This window comes from Platichthys flesus, chromosome 2, assembly GCF_949316205.1.
Source record: "Platichthys flesus chromosome 2, fPlaFle2.1, whole genome shotgun sequence".
Taxonomy (NCBI): domain Eukaryota; kingdom Metazoa; phylum Chordata; class Actinopteri; order Pleuronectiformes; family Pleuronectidae; genus Platichthys; species Platichthys flesus.
In genome coordinates, this window is record NC_084946.1 from 22,206,038 (window position 1) to 22,224,490 (window position 18,453).

At 40.1% G+C, this 18,453-nt stretch overlaps 2 protein-coding genes across 2 annotated transcripts; one reads left to right on the forward strand and one right to left on the reverse strand.

The window, feature by feature from the left end:
* Positions 1–46: 46 nt before the first annotated feature.
* Positions 47–13,976, reverse strand: itcha (itchy E3 ubiquitin protein ligase a). Its single transcript, XM_062406169.1, has 24 exons — positions 13,844–13,976; positions 12,752–12,822; positions 11,940–12,081; positions 11,365–11,489; positions 10,398–10,529; positions 9,866–9,914; positions 9,521–9,699; positions 9,061–9,289; positions 8,427–8,522; positions 7,997–8,171; positions 7,606–7,675; positions 7,391–7,475; positions 6,300–6,428; positions 5,889–5,961; positions 5,337–5,408; positions 5,142–5,230; positions 4,806–4,965; positions 4,550–4,683; positions 4,197–4,337; positions 3,939–4,059; positions 3,717–3,821; positions 3,380–3,476; positions 3,209–3,281; positions 47–2,688 (listed from the first exon to the last, which is right to left on the reverse strand). Exons 2-24 carry the CDS (start codon positions 12,774–12,776, stop codon positions 2,589–2,591), a joined length of 2,601 nt encoding a protein of 866 aa, XP_062262153.1. The 5' UTR covers positions 12,777–12,822; positions 13,844–13,976; the 3' UTR covers positions 47–2,588.
* A 710-nt stretch (positions 13,977–14,686) lies between these two features.
* bloc1s1 (biogenesis of lysosomal organelles complex-1, subunit 1) lies at positions 14,687–17,633 on the forward strand. Its single transcript, XM_062406182.1, has 4 exons — positions 14,687–14,887; positions 14,994–15,066; positions 16,184–16,316; positions 16,561–17,633. Exons 1-4 carry the CDS (start codon positions 14,827–14,829, stop codon positions 16,669–16,671), a joined length of 378 nt encoding a protein of 125 aa, XP_062262166.1. The 5' UTR covers positions 14,687–14,826; the 3' UTR covers positions 16,672–17,633.
* The last annotated feature ends 820 nt before the right edge of the window (positions 17,634–18,453 follow it).

Consider the following 18,453-nt stretch of genomic DNA (forward strand, 5'->3'; position numbering starts at 1 on the left):
CTAAGGTGGAAACATTTAAAATAATTAGTACACATGACAAGTCACCTACAGGAGCCCAGTGTTAATATAATTTTATTACAGTTTTTTTCCTCAATCAATCCAGTTCATTGTCAAATGAAACCCATTCTCCAAATAAATAGTATTCCACCACTGACCTTCACTTATCAAAACAAAGCTTCAGCTTCGAAAGAAAAGAAAAACTATCAACATGATTTACAATGTAATCGTCACAACTAAAAACAACATGGTGGGAAACACAGCAGTGATTAAACAGTGAAGTGGTTAATTCAGCCAGTTTTGAAAGTCAAGGTGCTACGTCACTAGTTGGAAACAAGTTCAACATTTTTAATCACAGATTCTTTTTAAAGATAATAATCTCGTTATAAGCCGGGACTCTGGTAGCCACACACAGTTTGTAGGTGTGTTTGAATATTGAATCGCCGCCAGTGAACGAATCAGGCGGTGTGATGTGACTCATCTGACGCAAATTAACTTTTAAGCCGAAACTGTTTTTTCCTGAGGGTCAGAACACCTGCCAGTTCAATGATGGGAGAGATTTAATCAGTATAAGAACAACCAGCATATTTTCTATCAGCCTCATGAAAAGAAATGGTATGAAAAAAAAAAAAAATCCTTTTGCATTTAGCTTGAAACTGAAGGGAAGCTGCTGAAATTAAAATTGTATCAATGAATTTTCAGAGATGTGGGTTACATATAGAAATGTCATCATGTAAGGATGCACCACGCCACCTATACACAATACAGAGCGGTTTACTAGCGTTTAAAAAAATATCACATTACAATTCATTAATTTGGCTCCATTCATATTACCCAACAAGACCTATGAATACACAGTAGGGACACAAGTTAATATCGTGTAAGAATACGGATCCATTATTGTGATAGGCCCATAAGAAAATCTTTCAAATCCACAGTGATGAAGCAGGTCAAGAAATTTAAACACCTGATTATTTTAAAAGTGCCTAAAAGGACAAATACGTTTTTAAAAAAATAACAGAAACTTAGTGGGTAAAATACAACCAGTATTAAATATGTTATAATTCAGAGGGTGTTAATTACACGATGACTTACAAGTCAAATGGTTCACATAAAATTAATGGGGGAAAAAAAACCTTTGGTGGATCGATTCCATAGACGTTCAATCAAAATCAAACTCCTGAAACTAAAAGAAAACTTTGTGGTTTGACATTGGTGAAGACACACGAAATGATCTATCTCTGTACAAATCTTAATACCTCACACCCTATAAAACTAGGGATAATTACTATTATATTAATTCAAATCCTACTGATCAGTGTAAGCCTGCAACTCAAGGGGGGCGGCTGCTTGTGTCAACTATATGCAAGGATATTTACAAAAACTGCTTTAGTCCCTTCACGAGTGCAAGTTTCTGTGTCTGAATCAGTGATCTATGATGATGCTTAGTATTGGATAACTTCCAGAAGACTGGCTACCATTCCGTGGGTGCATGTCGTTATTTATTTGTCCTAACGTGCCCACATCATCAGTACCAGCTCGGAACTATCCAGAGACTCCCGCACTCATAAAGGGAGTTTCTATTATGGTCAAACAGGCTGATGTAATAACACACAGCACAGACTTAGGGAAGGCAAAGTTCATCAAAGCAAATCGCATCCGTAGTAGTTTCACCATATGTGTTATTGGGATTTTTAATTCAATATTGTTATTAAAATGATGAAACAAATCACTTTTTGGCTCTATAACTGGCAAACGTTTTCTACAAAACTATTGCACATAAAAAATACAACCTTTCCTAAGAACAATCACAATGGTCTTACTGCTCAGCTACGTTCAAAGTTTGATCTCATTATCATTAAGTTAACAAATTAAACCTGTAAAATAATTAAGATAGCATGATGATAATTTTAAAAGTTGTTAAAAGAAATTTCACATGAGCTATGGGTCAGTCCAATCACGTGGAGAATAATCATCCATCCATCTTTTGAAAAAGGAAAAATTAAAAACAGAGTCTGACAGAACCCAAACCATATATGTGCCTTTTACGTCGCTTTCTGATAGGAAGCTTTTTATTTTCAAGTCAAAACACACAAGTATGGTTCTTTGCTCTGAAATGTTCTGCTCTGCATAGACCCCGAACAGGCGGCTGCTAAGAAGTGACTACTGCAGAGATTCACGGGTAGCACATGTAGAAACTGCACTTGCGTAATGCGCAGCGAGTGCAGACACGACAGAGCGAGAAAGGCGTCTCTTCTCTTCCACCGCCTGATGATGGGCTGAACAGGGATGAGTAAGATCCTCTGGATTAGGGAGCAACTGATGCATGAGAAGTGAAACAGGGTGAGAAGGATTCACTTTAGGTCTTGTGTGACGCAAACTCAAGTGAAACTGTCTCACCGAACAGCTCAGAATCTGCTGTGGCTGCATGTGGCGATGTGGACGTAAATAAAAAACTTGTTACATCCATCTACCAGTTATCAGCAGCTCCTGGCTGCAGGCGGAATCTGTTGGAGAGTGCTCTCGTCTGAAATGGCTCCTCCAGACCCTCTGCTCCTCCAGCCCTTCCTGCAGCTCCTGCACTTATTGCATCACTCCTGCCCAAAGCCTTCAGTCTCTTCTATGGCGAACATGAGTTTCTCCTTCATCTGCTCGTAGCTCTTGTAAGGAGGGAGGTCCAGACGATTAAAGCTACATGGAGAAATGAGAGAGAAATCTTTTATTCAATGTGTAACCTCTAATCATGAAACAAAAACAATGTAATGATAATCAATATAAATAAATACCATGTTGAGTTGTATTAACATTTTGAAACAAAGATCATACTTTACATAAAGATTATTACCATTATAATTGGTTTTAAACAAACACTATCTGATGATCAAAAAGGCTTTGACCTTCCTCCCTGTTCAATGTTGCCACAATAAAATGACCTGGATACTAAACCCACTGAAATTACTGCATTAATTATGTATGATGCTTCATAAAAGCATTCACTAAACAAACACCATTCTAAATTGGGATAGAAAAACTGCATTCTTACATGCTTCAACTTCAAATTCCTAATTAAAGATCAACAACAAAGGAAGGCTTGAGAGTGAGTTGAATGAGAAGTGACTCAGAGGGTTTGGTCATCAGGTCTGTTTGGATCAGGTGTTTCACCCAACATGAGAAGTAGAAGGACGTGTGTGGCAGCAGGTGCAGGTCTTACCATGTGTGGCTTCGTGGAAGCCAGTTGTCTTTGCCCACTTTCTCAATGCAGAACTTTTGGGGACCGTTGCTTCCTGTATAAATTAATAATCATAAAGACAATTAAATAATATACTGTACAATCCGTGTGTCTGTCTGTAAGTGTGTGTGTGTGTGTTTATATTTTGGTTACCCAGCAGGTCAGAGAAGCCACCAACAGGAAGGCGGCAGGTTCCCGTGACAAACTGCAGCAGTCTCATCCTCTTCTCATTGTCCATCTCCTTCACAAACTGTCAACAGATTATTTGATGTTACTCCGACAATCCATGTTATTTCTTTATTTTAATCAAAATATTTGTAAATTTTTGGAGTCGCTGGAGATTGACAGTCATTTTTTTAGTCATGGCTATTAGGATATCCCCAAACTACTATTATGAGAAGGGATAAATCTGTAATAGAAATGGATTTTACGGTTTGACTTGACCATTGCAGTGTGGGTCTGTGCAACAGGACATTAAGTATGTACCAACCTGCCAGAACCAGAGGATCTGCTTGCTGCTTCGGGCATAGTGCCTGTAGATTGTGCTTCGCTGCCAGTCCACCAGGTCGATCTCCTGCATTCCACACAGCATCACCTACAGGCAAGAGGGAAGCAACGTCTTTATTGGATGTAATAAAGTGTTTTTTTTTTTCAAAGGACCCAAGTAGCCCAAATACTTTCCAGTTTTAATAAAGGTTGGATAGAATAGTACCTCCAACTCTTTAGCATCAAAGTACTGAAGATATTGCTGGGGCAGGACTTCATTGAAGCCCTCAAAGAACGCCTGAGTCTGCTCCTCCACACCTCTGGACAGCCGCCACTCTGCCACCAACCTGAAGACAAAGATATGAAGGTCAACACATTAAACGCACACAGAGCGAAGAAGAACTGTGACGGCACTAGAAAAAGTGAATGTGGCCGAGCAGGATGGAGACAGCTGGTGGGTGAGAGCAGAAGGACGCAGCCGTACCTGATGTATTCCTCCTTGTTTTCCTCTGTTACTTGGATGTTTCCTCCATCTGGTTTCAGCTCATGTGTGGTCACCTCGCCCAGGATCTCCTTGTCGACTGAGAAGAACATCTCCAGAGCACACTCCTCTATGTTATTATCCCTGCAGGCCAGAGATACGTCATCAGTATTAGCAAGTTAAAAATGGAATATATCTTGATGTGTACATTTAATATATGGTATAAACTACATCTACATCAAAGCAGATCACCAACAACCCAGTTTGGCCTGACCTTATGTCCACCAATCATGCACATGGCCTTAAGCTACCCCCTCCACTAACTTGCACATTACAGTTTGTTTCCTCAGACCTACTTGATCCATATGAGGGAGTTGTAAAACTCTGGATCTATGGACTCGAGATCTTTGAGAGCTAGGGCTTTGTTCAGGATGCGCTTGTAGAAGGGCAGAGAGAATCCTGTGTCGATGAACTTGCCGTGGAACAAAGCCTGAAAAGGAAAACAAAGGAGTGATGAGATGTATTTCATGGGAAAGACCAATCATGTCATTATCACCTTGTGACTAAATATTGACGTGCACTTGGGAGTACGTTGCCTAATAGTTAATTTACCATGGCAATGAAGCGTCCTATGAACTTGAAGTACTTCAGGTGATCAGGGTTGATGTAAGAGGCAGGGTTGATCTGCAGACAGTAGTTGTCCTTGCCAGCATACTCAAACAAACAGTACATGGGGTTCAGAACCTCATGAGACAGCAAGAAAAACCATTCCCTGAAAAAGATAGAACCGCAGAGGAAAAAAAGAAGTTAGGGTGAGTTGGTTTGAAAATCTTGCAGATCATCATAGATACCATCAGGGTGGCATCCTAAGAAGTCACACATGATGACAAAACACACCTTATGAGTCACAATCCAATGGAACTCAAGGCAAAATTCAGTGGAACTCACCTTGCCACACCACCATAGTCCAAGCCCTCCTCTCCGGGGAAAATGATCCAGAGTCTCCGCCTCAGATCTTGAGGGTGAAAGCTCATGATCTGTGAATGCAGAGAGAGGATTTAAACAGTTCCACACCAGGAGCTGACAGGACAGTGATGTGAAACAGGAAAACAGAGGCAGGAGAAAGTGTTTTCATATCATCACCTGTTGAAAGGAATCCTCAAACAAGGTTTTCCTGCTGACGGTAATCTTGATGTGCTGAGCCATTGACATTTGCTGAAAGGGAATGAAAACATGAAATATATTTAAATACTTACATTTTAGATAACGTGTAGACTTAGTGCACCAGCAAACTGGTTACGTACATTATGTTATCTCATATTCAAGAACTAGTGGATAAATACAATATATCATATCAATACATATAAATTATAGTAAACAAAAGTGTACATTTTGCTGAGCAACAGCGACCTCTGCAGCCAACTAGTTTCTAGTAACTTCTAGTCTTTTTTAAACTGATCAACGGCTCAGCGTCCCAGTTGTGTATCACAACAACAGTCATTCAGGTTGCAAGGTGGATATGAAAGAGGCACCGTTCTCCTTACTGAAGTTAGCCTTTCATCAGAAAGATTTGAAGCTATTCTTTTAAGGTACATTTTCAACATTTTTAACTTAAGTAAGTTGTTTAAAGTTATTTTGAGAACCAACAACTTGATCATCAGAGATGAAGGATGTAAGCAGCAGTCGTGCACGTACCTGACACCAGAACCTGAAGTATTGCACTTTGGCTTTAAAGTCCCTGACATAGGTTATCTGTGGCCCATTCTCACTGTGGAAAAGATCACAGGGAAACAAATACATTTAAATAATGTGCTGTATATGGGTTTATGCCCTTCTGTTGCTGTGTCAGGATTCTCTGTTAAGGCTTTTTCAGGTTTACACTGACCACAAATGATCATCATGAGGATCAGCTGACAAAACATTGATCGAATTTAAATGCATTTAAACATGAACTAATACAAATCTTTATCTACTCTTGTTTAATTATTTACCCTGTGTAATGCAGACCATGGTCAATATCTCAATTACATAGTTCTATGACTATAGGGCTCAAGCTTATTTATATAAAGATACACAGAGAAAACAGCTTTACACCAGATAACTTACAGTGAAGATTTCCCAGTGCGTGGATCGATGTAGGTTGTGGTTCGTCTGTTGTGATCCACAAAGTACGGAATACCATCCACAGTGAACCTCATCTCCCAAGCCTCTGGCAGAGGTTTATCATTCAGCAGCCTGAACAATACAAGATGGAATAAACATAAAACCAACTGTGTGACATTACAAGTGACTGGGGAAATTAATACAAATAAAAGCGTCCTAGTAAACAAGACAAATACTACACAAGTTAGTAAGACCAAAAATATCTTCACATTGGAATAATAGTTTGCTATATATAAAATATTATCTGTTACTTAAAACAAATACCTTGGAATTTGTCAATATATATTTTATTCAATATAATTCAAAATCTTGTACTAATACCTAAATTTCCATTTGAAAAACAGAATCCAGAAAATATAATCCTCAGATTTACACCTTATTTTAATGAATATAAACTAAGAAAGATTTAAAAAAGACGCCCTTAAGATATTTAATAGAAACTAAAGGATTCCTTTATATTACGTAGCACTCATTGTCTGGTAAAGTAAACAGTGTTTAGTCAGAGGCTCTTTACATTTTGCACCATTTACTTCCTCCTTTGTAACAGTTTTCTAATGATTCATTGTAGGAACAGTTTAGAGAAATTAACACGATGATTAACAGCAGTCATTTTTGTAGAAAACGCTTGTGGTCATCTTCAACCTTCAACATTTTGAATCATCATAAATGCCAAATTACTTGAACGTGTTTGTGCCCAACTACTGGACACAAGCGCGTTCAGGTTCACCTGGTGGGTTGATATGTTCTCATCCGGCCAAATTCTCATGGTCGAAAAAAAATAACTGAGTAGAGTAGATATCTGTCACTAAGAACATTGGACACGCTAAAACAGATTCTCTTCTCTGAGCTGCATCATGAACACAGACGCCGAGTTGTTGACATATTAGCGCCTCTCACAGGCAATGAGGCAAAAGTGCAGTTTAGGTATTTATCCTTATTGTAAATATTACATAACACTTAAACGGTAGAAAAATTTTTCATTAGTGTGTCATTGTCAAGATGCACACACACACATTAAGCACACACACGCTCACCCTTGCCTCCTGGGGTCCTCCCACTGTGTCATCCGAGTTGTATGATGAACAAAATACACTCTGCCATTGGTGTCCGTTCTCTTTTCTGACATGAAAAAGAAAAAAGAATTACATATTTTCTTTAGTATTCATTTACTTTAAAACATATCTACTAAAACGTCCTTTTTTACATTTCAGTGACAACACCTAAATGTGTATCATTCAGTGTTATTTACCCCAACCGTGTGGCAGAGGTCCCAGTGGGTCAAACTCTTTATTGGCTGTATTTGCCAACTGCTCTTGGAGCTGAACAAGAAAGAAAACGTGACACATGTTGATTAGGACGAAACGAAACAACTGCATTTACCAATTTGTATGAGGCAGTTGCTCTTAATCTAATATACTCTTAAGAGGGCCGTGGTGCTATTTTGTAGGACCCCGAGAGGATATGTGGAGGATAACGACACTCTTTGTAATGGTTGTAAATCTGGGTTATTTGTGCAGAACCTATGAGCTTCTCTTAAAGTGTGAAAAGTGAGGATCAAACTAAATTCTCAAATAATCACAGAATTTTCTTAATGAAAAAAACGTGAACAAATGTTTGATTAAGATTGTGACTGTTCTCACCCCATAAATGAACCTCTGGTTAAACTGCTGCATGGCTCCCTGCAGCTGGCTGCGCTGGTTCTGCCACTCCTCATAGTTACGCACTGACTCCTGTGTGGGACGTTGCCACGTTGTGGTTCTGGTTATGTGGTCGACGTAGTACACTCTACCCATCGGGTCCACCCTGCGCTCCCACCTACAGGAAAAGGTTAACAAAAAGAAGTCAGTGCTGAGAATGTTGACCAAATGGCAAATGCACCAACCTGATACAGAAATACATTCTGTTCAAGAACTGCGACTACATCACCGACACTAAGCCTAACCCTAACCCTAACCCTTCTAATGTTAAGAAATGTTAAAAAATGTCTGTAGATTATTTAATTGTAATATGTCTACACACTAAAACAGCAACAATCACATGAGTATTGATGGTATGAAAGATAGGTTGTACCCTGAAGGCAGAGGGTCAGGTCTCTCCCAGGTTGTCCTCTTCTCAATGTGATCCACATAGTACATTCGACCGTTTTGGTCCACCCTTTGCTCCCACCTCCATGAATACAAACAAACAAAAACCCAAATCGAAAAAATAAACAGGTTTAGAAAGGAAACCAACAGCAAACAAATATAGTCTATAACTGAACAGGAAAATAGGACATAAGTGTCGTTTATTTAAGTGTGTGGCAAATCTCTCAATTTAAAAAGGTTTTATTTTTATCATTTGGTTGAGACTTTATGTTCTCGACTTGACACAGATGCAGGCAGGGAATTTTCATCAACTCAACACAAAGAAACATGGAGGAGTGTGAATGTCACTCAGAACTGGCTTATTCTGAACAGGAGAGGGACATATACATATAGGTGTGGCTACTTCTGTCACTTGGATGTGGTTATGGTGTGAGAAGGATGACAGATCATTAAACCATGCTGGTCCACAGATCATAAACCATAATTTGCTGGTCCCAACAACACACTAAAACCACTAACGTCTTTTACCACATACGCAAGAATCATAAAACCATAAAGGGTGTCTACTGATTGAACAGCCCTATCTATTCATTCTGAAAAACAAGCAAGTGTCTCTTTACCCTGGTGCCAAGGGACCGTTGCTGATGGGTGTGACTCTTGGAGTTGCAGCAGCAACGGCAGCTGGCACTGTAGCCTCTGGTTTGGGACCAGAGGCTGTTGGTGGGGAACTTGCAGTCGCTGCCCCCGAGTCATCCTGCTGATCTGAACCTACACTGGCAGACACCTGAGAGGAGCCATCAGAGGGTGGGGCTTCACTCAGCTCACTGGGGGAGGAACTGCTGGAAGAGGCTGTGGAGAGGAGCGGGGGCAAGGGCAGAGGAGAGAACAAGTAAGTGTATGAATTAATTTGTTTCTTCTCTGATTGCAGGATTAACACAATTTGTTTCTGTATAAAAAAGATGATCCAGAGTATGTGAGAAAGTGAAAAGAATGTTATGTTTTATAACTAGAATGTTAAATGAATTAGGCAATAAATTGGAAAGTCCCTAATGTCTCTTTGATATCTAAAGCGTTTCCTACTTGGTGAGGCTGCAGGTCTGCGAGGCGTTGGAGGAGGAGGTCGGTTTGGTCGGGGAGGACGCGAGCCAGTGGAGCCCCCTGGTGACCGCGGTGGAGAAGCAGTTCCATTGACAGCCTGACCATTTGGTACTATTACCCAGTCCTCAGAGCCACTGGAAGGGGACGTGTCTCTGCTTGACCTGGAGATCAAAATGCAACTATTACCACTTACGTCACGTCGTACGTTTTTTAACCAAAAGTTAAATGCGATTCATGACTCGTATATGCTTTTCTATTACCAAACCACTAAACCAATTATATGCACAAAAAGCCATGTATGAGTCTAGAAGTAAAAGTCTATTAAACCTGTTTCCAGTGTCTCCATTTTGTCTCGCAGTTCCATTTTGAACAGCAGCTAGAACGACATAGAAAAAGAAAGCCACTGAAATGTATGCAAACAATGTTACATATCGCACCTCTGATTACATAGCATGAGTATGTCATCTAAACTCACACACTGGGACGGCAACATGCCTTCTGGTTAGGTTCAGTGTGCACAAGCAAAGACTGCATGACTAGAGGTCTTCTAAATGGCCATATTACTAGAAAAACTAGCACCAACTATAGATTCCATGGCCACAACAGAAAGCTACACAGCATGACATTAAACTCAGAAGATTTACATTCACCCATTAAATAGGATCAACAGTTGCCTATTAAGTACTTTTGTCATCAGTGTAAGAATTAAATGTTTTGGGTTTTATTTCAGCAAAAGTTGATGACTGTAAAACTGATTACAAATGACAAAGGAAGAATCTTACTGTAGACCTGTAAATTAAATGGCTTTGGATTGTAACTCTGGTCGACCTCGTGTTTACCTCTGTATGAGTTTTCTTACCATGTTCTGTCTCTGCTTGGGCCAAGGTCTCAGCATCCACCTGCATGCCGTCCAGACAGACCGACAGGTCACCTACGACATCCTTGGGGTCCCTGTCGGAGTACAGCTGCAGTGTCTGCACCACCTCGCACACTGGGATGGGGACGACATGTTGAACACATGAACTCATCACTCAGTAGCAGAAGAAATGCAATAAAAACACTTTCTAGGGTTGCACTGAACTAGACACAATGTCCCATGTATTCATGCACTTCCTCCTGACACTATGTTCGGCCCTCTGGGAGTATGGGACTGTAAAGATGGCAGTGTCAGCTCCAAGCACTTTAAATCACATGACGCAAGGGTGTCAATATGAACAACACTCATGTCACATGTTTGTGGGTGCTGACCAGGTCTCAAGGGGAGCCATTTTAGTGAGTTATAAACACAGTCGGAGCACAGAGGATGTCATTAACTTAGGTGAGGCCTCTATCTCAGTTAAGGTTGTTGTGCTTAGCAAAGCCCAATAAAGCATTCCCATAACAAATACCAGCTGATATGCACTCTTACATATTACATGTCCGAAATGTGCACAACATCTGCCAAATATAACATCCTGCTGATAGACATGGACGCACAAAACGAATATTGAAGGTGAGATTACAAGGGATATAACTTGTTATTATCCTGAAATATATAAGCCTGCAGTGGGAGCTCATTCCTAATGACCTCATAATGTTCAATGGGAATCAACCTCCCCCTGAGCCTGGAACTCATAATACCATACTCTACTTCTTCAGCAATATTTCTCATTCTAGTAACTACAAACAAAGCACAATATATCCAGAGAGCAGGATAAGATCCTAGTTGTCGAATGTCAAAAAGTGTAAATGTTAGTGAAAAGCTTTAAATATATTTGAATGACTTTTAGAAAGAAAACAAATGAAGATACAATTAGAACAGCCCATAGAAAGTAGTGTGAACTCACATTTCATTTCATTACTCCTGAGGGACTCAAGGATTTCCAGTGTGGCCATCCCCAGCAGGATATCAGCCTTCAGTGTCTGGTGGCTCCAAACACGGAAGATCAGTTTGCTGACCGGAGTCACAATTCTGTAGAAAAGTGAGAAGATGAAATGGGTCTGCAGCCGAGAACCAGATTAAGGATGTACTGCATAACTGCTCGATGTCAAATAGCTTTGTTGAAATCAATCTGAGTAGGTCCACGGGAAAGGGCTAGAACTTATCCTATATATTTGAATTGGTAATCATTGCAATGGAATATCTTTTCAGTAGAACCATAAAACAATTTCAACATTCACAGGTAGGAACAACAGACAAAATTTAAGATATGAAGATAGTGAAGTGATTTACTTAACACAAATTATTTTGCGACATTTTACTTGCAAAGCAGAAGAACTGTGTAGATTAAATTTGTTATTTTAATGAAGATATATCCGATATTGGTCATTTACATTTTTTATTTACAATTAACATTTCCATTATGGTCTATGAGCCATTTGTTGAACTGCTTCTGATCAGAATAACGAGAGTCTAACTTACACTGTGAGAGCCTGCTTCCATTTGGGACTGTGCGTGTTGTTGACCTTCTCTGTCTTCTTTGACTGGCCGTCCACAGCTACCTCAACATAAGGACTGGGGCCAAACCAGTTCTTTTTGTTTTCCTTCAGCCTGGCTGAAAGCACTAGAAAGAAAACAGCAGCATGTATTAAAACTTTTTACTCTATATGAAGTTAGGATTCAGTGAAGGACTGTTGTTTATGTTGCATTAAAGAGATCCTCCATCAGCTAAATCCATTAATGTATAAGTATATACAAATCAAAACTTATTGTGATATCCACTGAACACAACAACAGTCAGTGACATCTCTCTGAAACTGCTTTTACTACAAAATCTTATCCAACTTTGGCAGCTACTATCAAAGGGCAATGATTAGCTGCCAAGAAAGTTTGTCTGACATTCAGTCCAATAGATCATATCCGTAGCTGCTTTTGATTTGCTTGTTGTTAACACACAAACCGTTGCCAACAGAAAGTAACAACACATCATTCGCTCTCTAGAGGAAACACACTAGTGGAATGAAAGGTTGGTGCTGGTGATACTGATAATTGTTGCTACACATCCCAGTGACGCACTCATACAGGCCCGAAACAGACACTCCCCTGCACTACACAGCTCCAGACAGTCAGACATACATACATCTCCACTGTTAGTGACTGATCTGTGACTGGCATGCAGCCCACACATCTACCTTTGCCCCAACACTAACCGCAGTCTGAAAGGTCCCAAAACAAAAATCTAACGACCCTCACAACTGCAACTTTATCACAATTTTACAATAACAACAACTTACCCGTGACTTGCAGTTGGGACTTCATGGTTCATCCATAACACTGCAGCCTTGTTCGGCTGCACCTGCGACAACTGCAACCAGGGAGAGTAAATGTTAACAATCGGACACTTCATGCAGGTGAACTATTTAAAGAGTGAGCGGTTGTGTAGGCTGCTCAGGTAAACCATAATAGCCTGGCTTTACCTACAATGCAACTATGGATTAAGAAGTAAACCCAACAAAAACAAGGGGCTGTATTTGCCTTTACAGTGAATTAGTGTCTCTACAGCCTTAAATTATGAATCCACAATCGTATTTCAGATGAGTTTGCTATCGTGCATGAATTAAATAAACTTATTGTGCACATATATTTGACATATCTCCCACTAAAAGGCAGCATGACTTAATTCACTGGGTTTATCTTGCTCTAGAATCACTCGCTGTAAACATGACACCTCTGTTGCCATGTCTGCTAAACGAAGATTGGAAATGCTATCGTTCAGACAAAACTCTGCGACCTCAAGCAGTGATTTGTGTCCCAACTACGTCAAGACACCACCGAGTACCTTCCATAACAGAAAATCCCTTCCGTAACTCGGCCACTTGTAAGCCTCACTAAACCTGCCTCTGTGCAACAGAACAAGTACACAGGTTAGCTCCGGTGCTGCGGGCGGCTCGGGTGGGATGACACGGGTGAAGTCAGATTATGGAGAGAGACTCAGAGAATCCACATAAAGTTGGAGAGGCGACATGTTCCCCCGCTGCTACCTGCAACGTGAAGCCAGCTGCCCCATACAACATGTAGCTGTGCATGTTAGCATCGGGGCTAGCCAACAGGAGATTAGACGTCAAGACAACTTCAAACACCACGTTCCACTGCGATATTGTGTCGGTATTATTCACCATAAGGATAATGGGGATGTTTTGAATTGTGAATCTCTCACAGAAAGTGTGAAGTTCCACCAGCTGGGGCAACTTCGCTCGCCGACCGTGAGCTTTAGCATCAAGTGACGTTACTAATGCTAACAGCAGCCCGCTAACTCATTAGCTCCCGTCGTCCGCCGGAGGGAATCGTTCATTTCCCGTGAAAGTAACCGACGTGACAGCTCGTACCTGGTGTGAGAAGACGACGCGGAGACACGGAGACGTTTCGTTTCGGCGATAACTAGACTGTTGACAGGGAGCCGCCTGCCATCTTCAGCGCGGAGTCGTGTTCCGTTAGCTAGCACAGGACCAGCTCTTCCGGTGCAGCGTTTCAAAACAAAGGAATGCGATGCTTTAATACTATGTGTTACTGTGTTAAACTGAACATTACCTATGAACTTTGAAGTATTTATTGATCTCCTGACATTATTGCTCACATTTTTAACAGATAGTTTAAGGTCCCAACAATAACAACCATCGATAAAAACAGAAATGCTAATAATGAGCGTATCTCTATATAGAGTTATCCCCGATACAGAGCTAGATTTTGTCATTTTGTAAGACACAATTGTTGTTTTTATTCAGTTATATACTTTAGACACCTTATCTGCGTTTGGAAATGTGCAATATAAATAAAATGTATTATTATTATTTTATATTTTCTTAGTGGCAGTATTAGTGTTAGATATACCAGTAGATGAATTACTATATATTATTATTCATAGATTATATGCATTATTAGCAGTATTATTGGAGGTATTAGTATTATAAAGTGTCAGTAAGATTGAAGGGCATTATGGTCACTTGTTCACATCTTATTTTGAAGGCTGAAACGGTATGACGTTGGAACTGATCCTTACGTCACCACAGGATAAACTTTTACGATTAAATAATAAAATAAATGTCACTCAGTTTCACCAAATTCGTATTGTCAGTCTGATTCTAACGCTGTTTTATCGTTTTGATAAATAACACAACTATGACGACATTAAACCGATGATGACGCACGCACGCCACCATTGCTGGACACGCCCACGTGTGACATCGTCTTGCTCGGTCTCGTGACATCGGTCAGCTGGTAGCATCCAGACTCAGTCAAGGTTTTAAATGTCGTGTTATTCTGTTCACTACAATAGTAAACTGTTCTGAGATCATCTCCACGGCCGCTGAGGATGTTGTCTCGACTGCTGAAGGAGCACCAGGCCAAGCAGAATGAGCGGAAGGAGCAGCAGGGTGAGAGGCTGCTTCCTGTTAGCTCTGATGCTAACGAGGCTAAAAACAAAGCTCTCGGTCGCCCCTGTGTCTTTGTTGACGACTTGTTTTTTGTTTCCCTGCACAGAGAGACGAAGGCGTGAAGCCATTACTGCAGCCACCAGCCTGACAGAGGCCATGGTGGACCACCTCAACGTCGGGTAGGGACATTGTGATGGATGCTCGGCTGTGTTACTGCGGTCATGTGCTCCGAGGGCTGTGAAAGCCCGAGCAAGCCCTACTTTGAAAGTTGATTTCTCTCCAAAATCTACAGTAAAACCTTCTGAAACTTGACAAACAGACGGTGGAGGTCACAATGAACAAGAGTGAAATTAAATATCTGTGTCACCTCTCAAATTAATATTCCTAATTAGCAAGTTATGAATGCCATAATAAAACAATTTGCCAATTTTGCCTTTCATTTTCAGTAAAAACCTTTTTATCATAATCCATTTCATTATACTTATAAATGTCCTGCGTGGGAATCAAATCAATCGTACATAATAAATCTCATTTAACTTTCAGTGTTTGTATTCTCCCCTGTACCCAAGACCACAAATAGACCACATGACCAGTGCTGTGAGGGACCTCACACACAGCCAGTGCTAGTGGTGATGAAGATGATAGATGATGATGAGATTATCGTCATGTTCGGAAGGGATATGTAGTAACACTCCAGTTACTCAGTACCCAATTGCTGGCCCAACATAACAAAACACAAAAGAAGCCATCACTTAATTTATTATTCATTGGCAGTGGTTGAGTACTGCCCTCCAGCTTCTGAACCAAGTACATTGGGTTTGTACTAAAGAATTATTTTGCCTGGTTCACTTACAGATTTCAGTCAAGCTGACCCCTCCAGGGTGCCCCGCCCCAACCACCTCTTTCTGAACCGATAAAATAAAGCAATCTATTCCTGGCAGTGTGAAATTGTTCAAGCGAGTGACAACGCCACAAATAGTACATTGAGATTGTGAAAGTTGTGATTAAACCCAGACAATCAGCTTAAAGAACCAGAGTCGAGCGCAGAGACCATTGTTGTGTCACTCCTCTGTGAAAAAGATTATGACCAAAATCCTTTAGTGAGTTGAAAAGATTAAGACTTATTTGAATATTGCAGAATATCAAGAGGATAAGTGGACAAATTAATGGCGTATTTAATACAATTTCATTCTCACATGCCACAGTATATATATATATATATATATATATATATTTATATAAACACAATTTTATATGTTAATTTGTGAACTATACTGCCTCTCTGTTTTACTGTAGGGTGTCTCAGGCATACGTAAACCAACGTAAGCTGGACCATGAGGTGAAGACTCTCCAAGTGCAGGCGAGCCAGTTCTCCAAACAGACTGCTCAGTGGATCGGTATGGTGGAGGGCTTCAATCAGGCCCTTAAGGTAGGACACACCTTTTCAGGAATCTATTTACATTTTTAAAGAAAGGGCCTTGGTACTGAGATCTGAGTGGATTCGACAGGTGGTAAAATTCATCAATGAGTTTCTTCCTCTGCTGTTTTCCAGCTCATGTAATCTTCACACTGATATATTTGAAGTTTGGCGATGTTAAAGACTTAATTGTTGCTGCTCCTGATGATGTGTTGCAAATAAAAAGTGTCAACCCTTGTCCTTTTCTTCTGAACAGGAAATTGGTGATGTGGAGAACTGGGCGCGGAGTATTGAGATGGACATGAGGACCATTGCCACGGCTCTGGAGTACGTGCACAAGGGTCCGCTTCAGTCTGCTTCCTCATAAACTACATGGGAAACACTGGGATGAAACAGAAATCCACCTGACCCCTGCCACAGAGATGCCAGCAGCAGGGACTCTGCTCGTATGCACTCTCTCTGAGTGGGCTAATGCTGAGGATTACTTTGTGCAGAGCATCACTGCTTCAGTGGGAGCTACAGTATAAACCAGGGCGACCACGCAGTGATGCTGGAGTTCAAAGATCAGAGAGTAAAATGAAATAGGTCTAGAATCTGTGACAAATAACAGGAAATGAATAATTGTGTGAAAAAAACTTGAACATTATGGAATTGTTGAGGTTTTGCATCTAACAACTTAGTATTTTCTTTTAGTAAAAGGTTAAAGGGGCCCTGCATCTCCAACTGTTTCATTGTATGGAGCATTGACTGTAAACAATGATGGACAACTTGTCTCTACTTTCTCCAATTGTAAAAAAAAGTGGGGCTAAAATATCCCAGATACAGGTGCCGCCATCTTGTGCTTTTAAAATCATTTGAAGCTCGAGTATCTTCAGTAGAGATCATCGAAATGGGTCTCTTTACCAATCATGAGTCACTGTCAGCTGTCAATCATGACGTTTCACCCTGTTTTTATAGCATCAAATGACAAATTAAAATCAAGCTTATTTAAAACATGAGCACTTGAACATACATCAGTGTGATGAGAACTACTTAACATGAAAGCATATGGAGGAGGTTGGGTTTATTATAATGCATCCGGCCTACAGGGGGCGATCAAGGTGATTTGGCTTCAATTTGGAGAGCTGTTATTTCTGCTATATTTATATACAGTCTACGGTCTGTTGTATCTCCACAAAGCATTTAGTAAGAAAGGCCTTGTTTCAGCACCTGTTACCTAATATTTGTCTATTTTTATTTATTTTACGTCTGTGTATATTGATGACTGCTTAACGTTTACTTACCATTTGGTGATCGGACATTTTATTTTTAATAAAAGTTGACAAAGATGTTGGCGTTTCTTTTCTTTTGAAAAAAAACTAAATTGATTCAATCTTTAGCACAAAAGGTGTTTACACATGAGGCTTCACAAAGAGTTTTTACAGATAAGGAGTTTGCATAAAGAACCTTATTTGTAAGAGGCAAATTTAAGCCGGAAAAGTATTCTCCTGTCAATATGTACTGAACCACATTTAGTTAAATGCTAACTAAAAAACAAACACTGTGGGAGGCCAGAGGAGATGACAGTGAGTGTGAGAATTTAGAGGATGGTTTAGTTGTTTGTGCTTTTGGTTATGCCTCTTACAGCAGTGGAAGATGAAAGCAGAGTGACGAATGAATTTCATTATTCATTTATATTGTGCACAGAGCTTTGCAACAACCATACTTGTGAGACTATAAACACAATAACTGGTTAAATATTTACCTCGCCCTGCTGATTCAATTCAAGGAATGTGTGACGTGCGAGAAAGTTATATCATGACAACAATTTACATAATTGCATGTTCTGTAACTAATTACACTTTCAATCCACTGCACAGTATCAGGATAAAGAACAGGAAACATAAACCTTACCACGTCATATGTTATAGAAATATGTCGTCATATATGAGGCTTGTTGTTCTTAATCTCAGTGTAAAAATATCTAAAGCAACAAGTTACAGTTTTGTAGAAGATGTAATCATTATTCCACCTTGGTTTTATTGGCCTAATGTATTGTTAAGCTACAATACGCAGTACAGTACAATGTTTACAGTCCACATTCAGAACCGTAAGTTCTTACATAGTATACAGCATTTATTGTTCAGGCTTGTAAACTGATATACTGGGT

Coding starts and splice junctions, on each gene's coding strand:
- itcha (XM_062406169.1), bottom strand. CDS start 12,776: ATGAAGTCCCAACTGCAAGTCACGG. Junction 4,060..4,196: donor AACAAGGAGGAATACATCAG/GTACGGCTGCGT, acceptor CTTTGTCTTCAG/GTTGGTGGCAGAGTGGCGGC. Junction 3,477..3,716: donor AGATCCTCTGGTTCTGGCAG/GTTGGTACATAC, acceptor ATCTGTTGACAG/TTTGTGAAGGAGATGGACAA.
- bloc1s1 (XM_062406182.1), top strand. CDS start 14,827: ATGTTGTCTCGACTGCTGAAGGAGCACCAGGCCAAGCAGAATGAGCGG. Junction 14,888..14,993: donor TGAGCGGAAGGAGCAGCAGG/GTGAGAGGCTGC, acceptor TTCCCTGCACAG/AGAGACGAAGGCGTGAAGCC. Junction 15,067..16,183: donor GTGGACCACCTCAACGTCGG/GTAGGGACATTG, acceptor GTTTTACTGTAG/GGTGTCTCAGGCATACGTAA.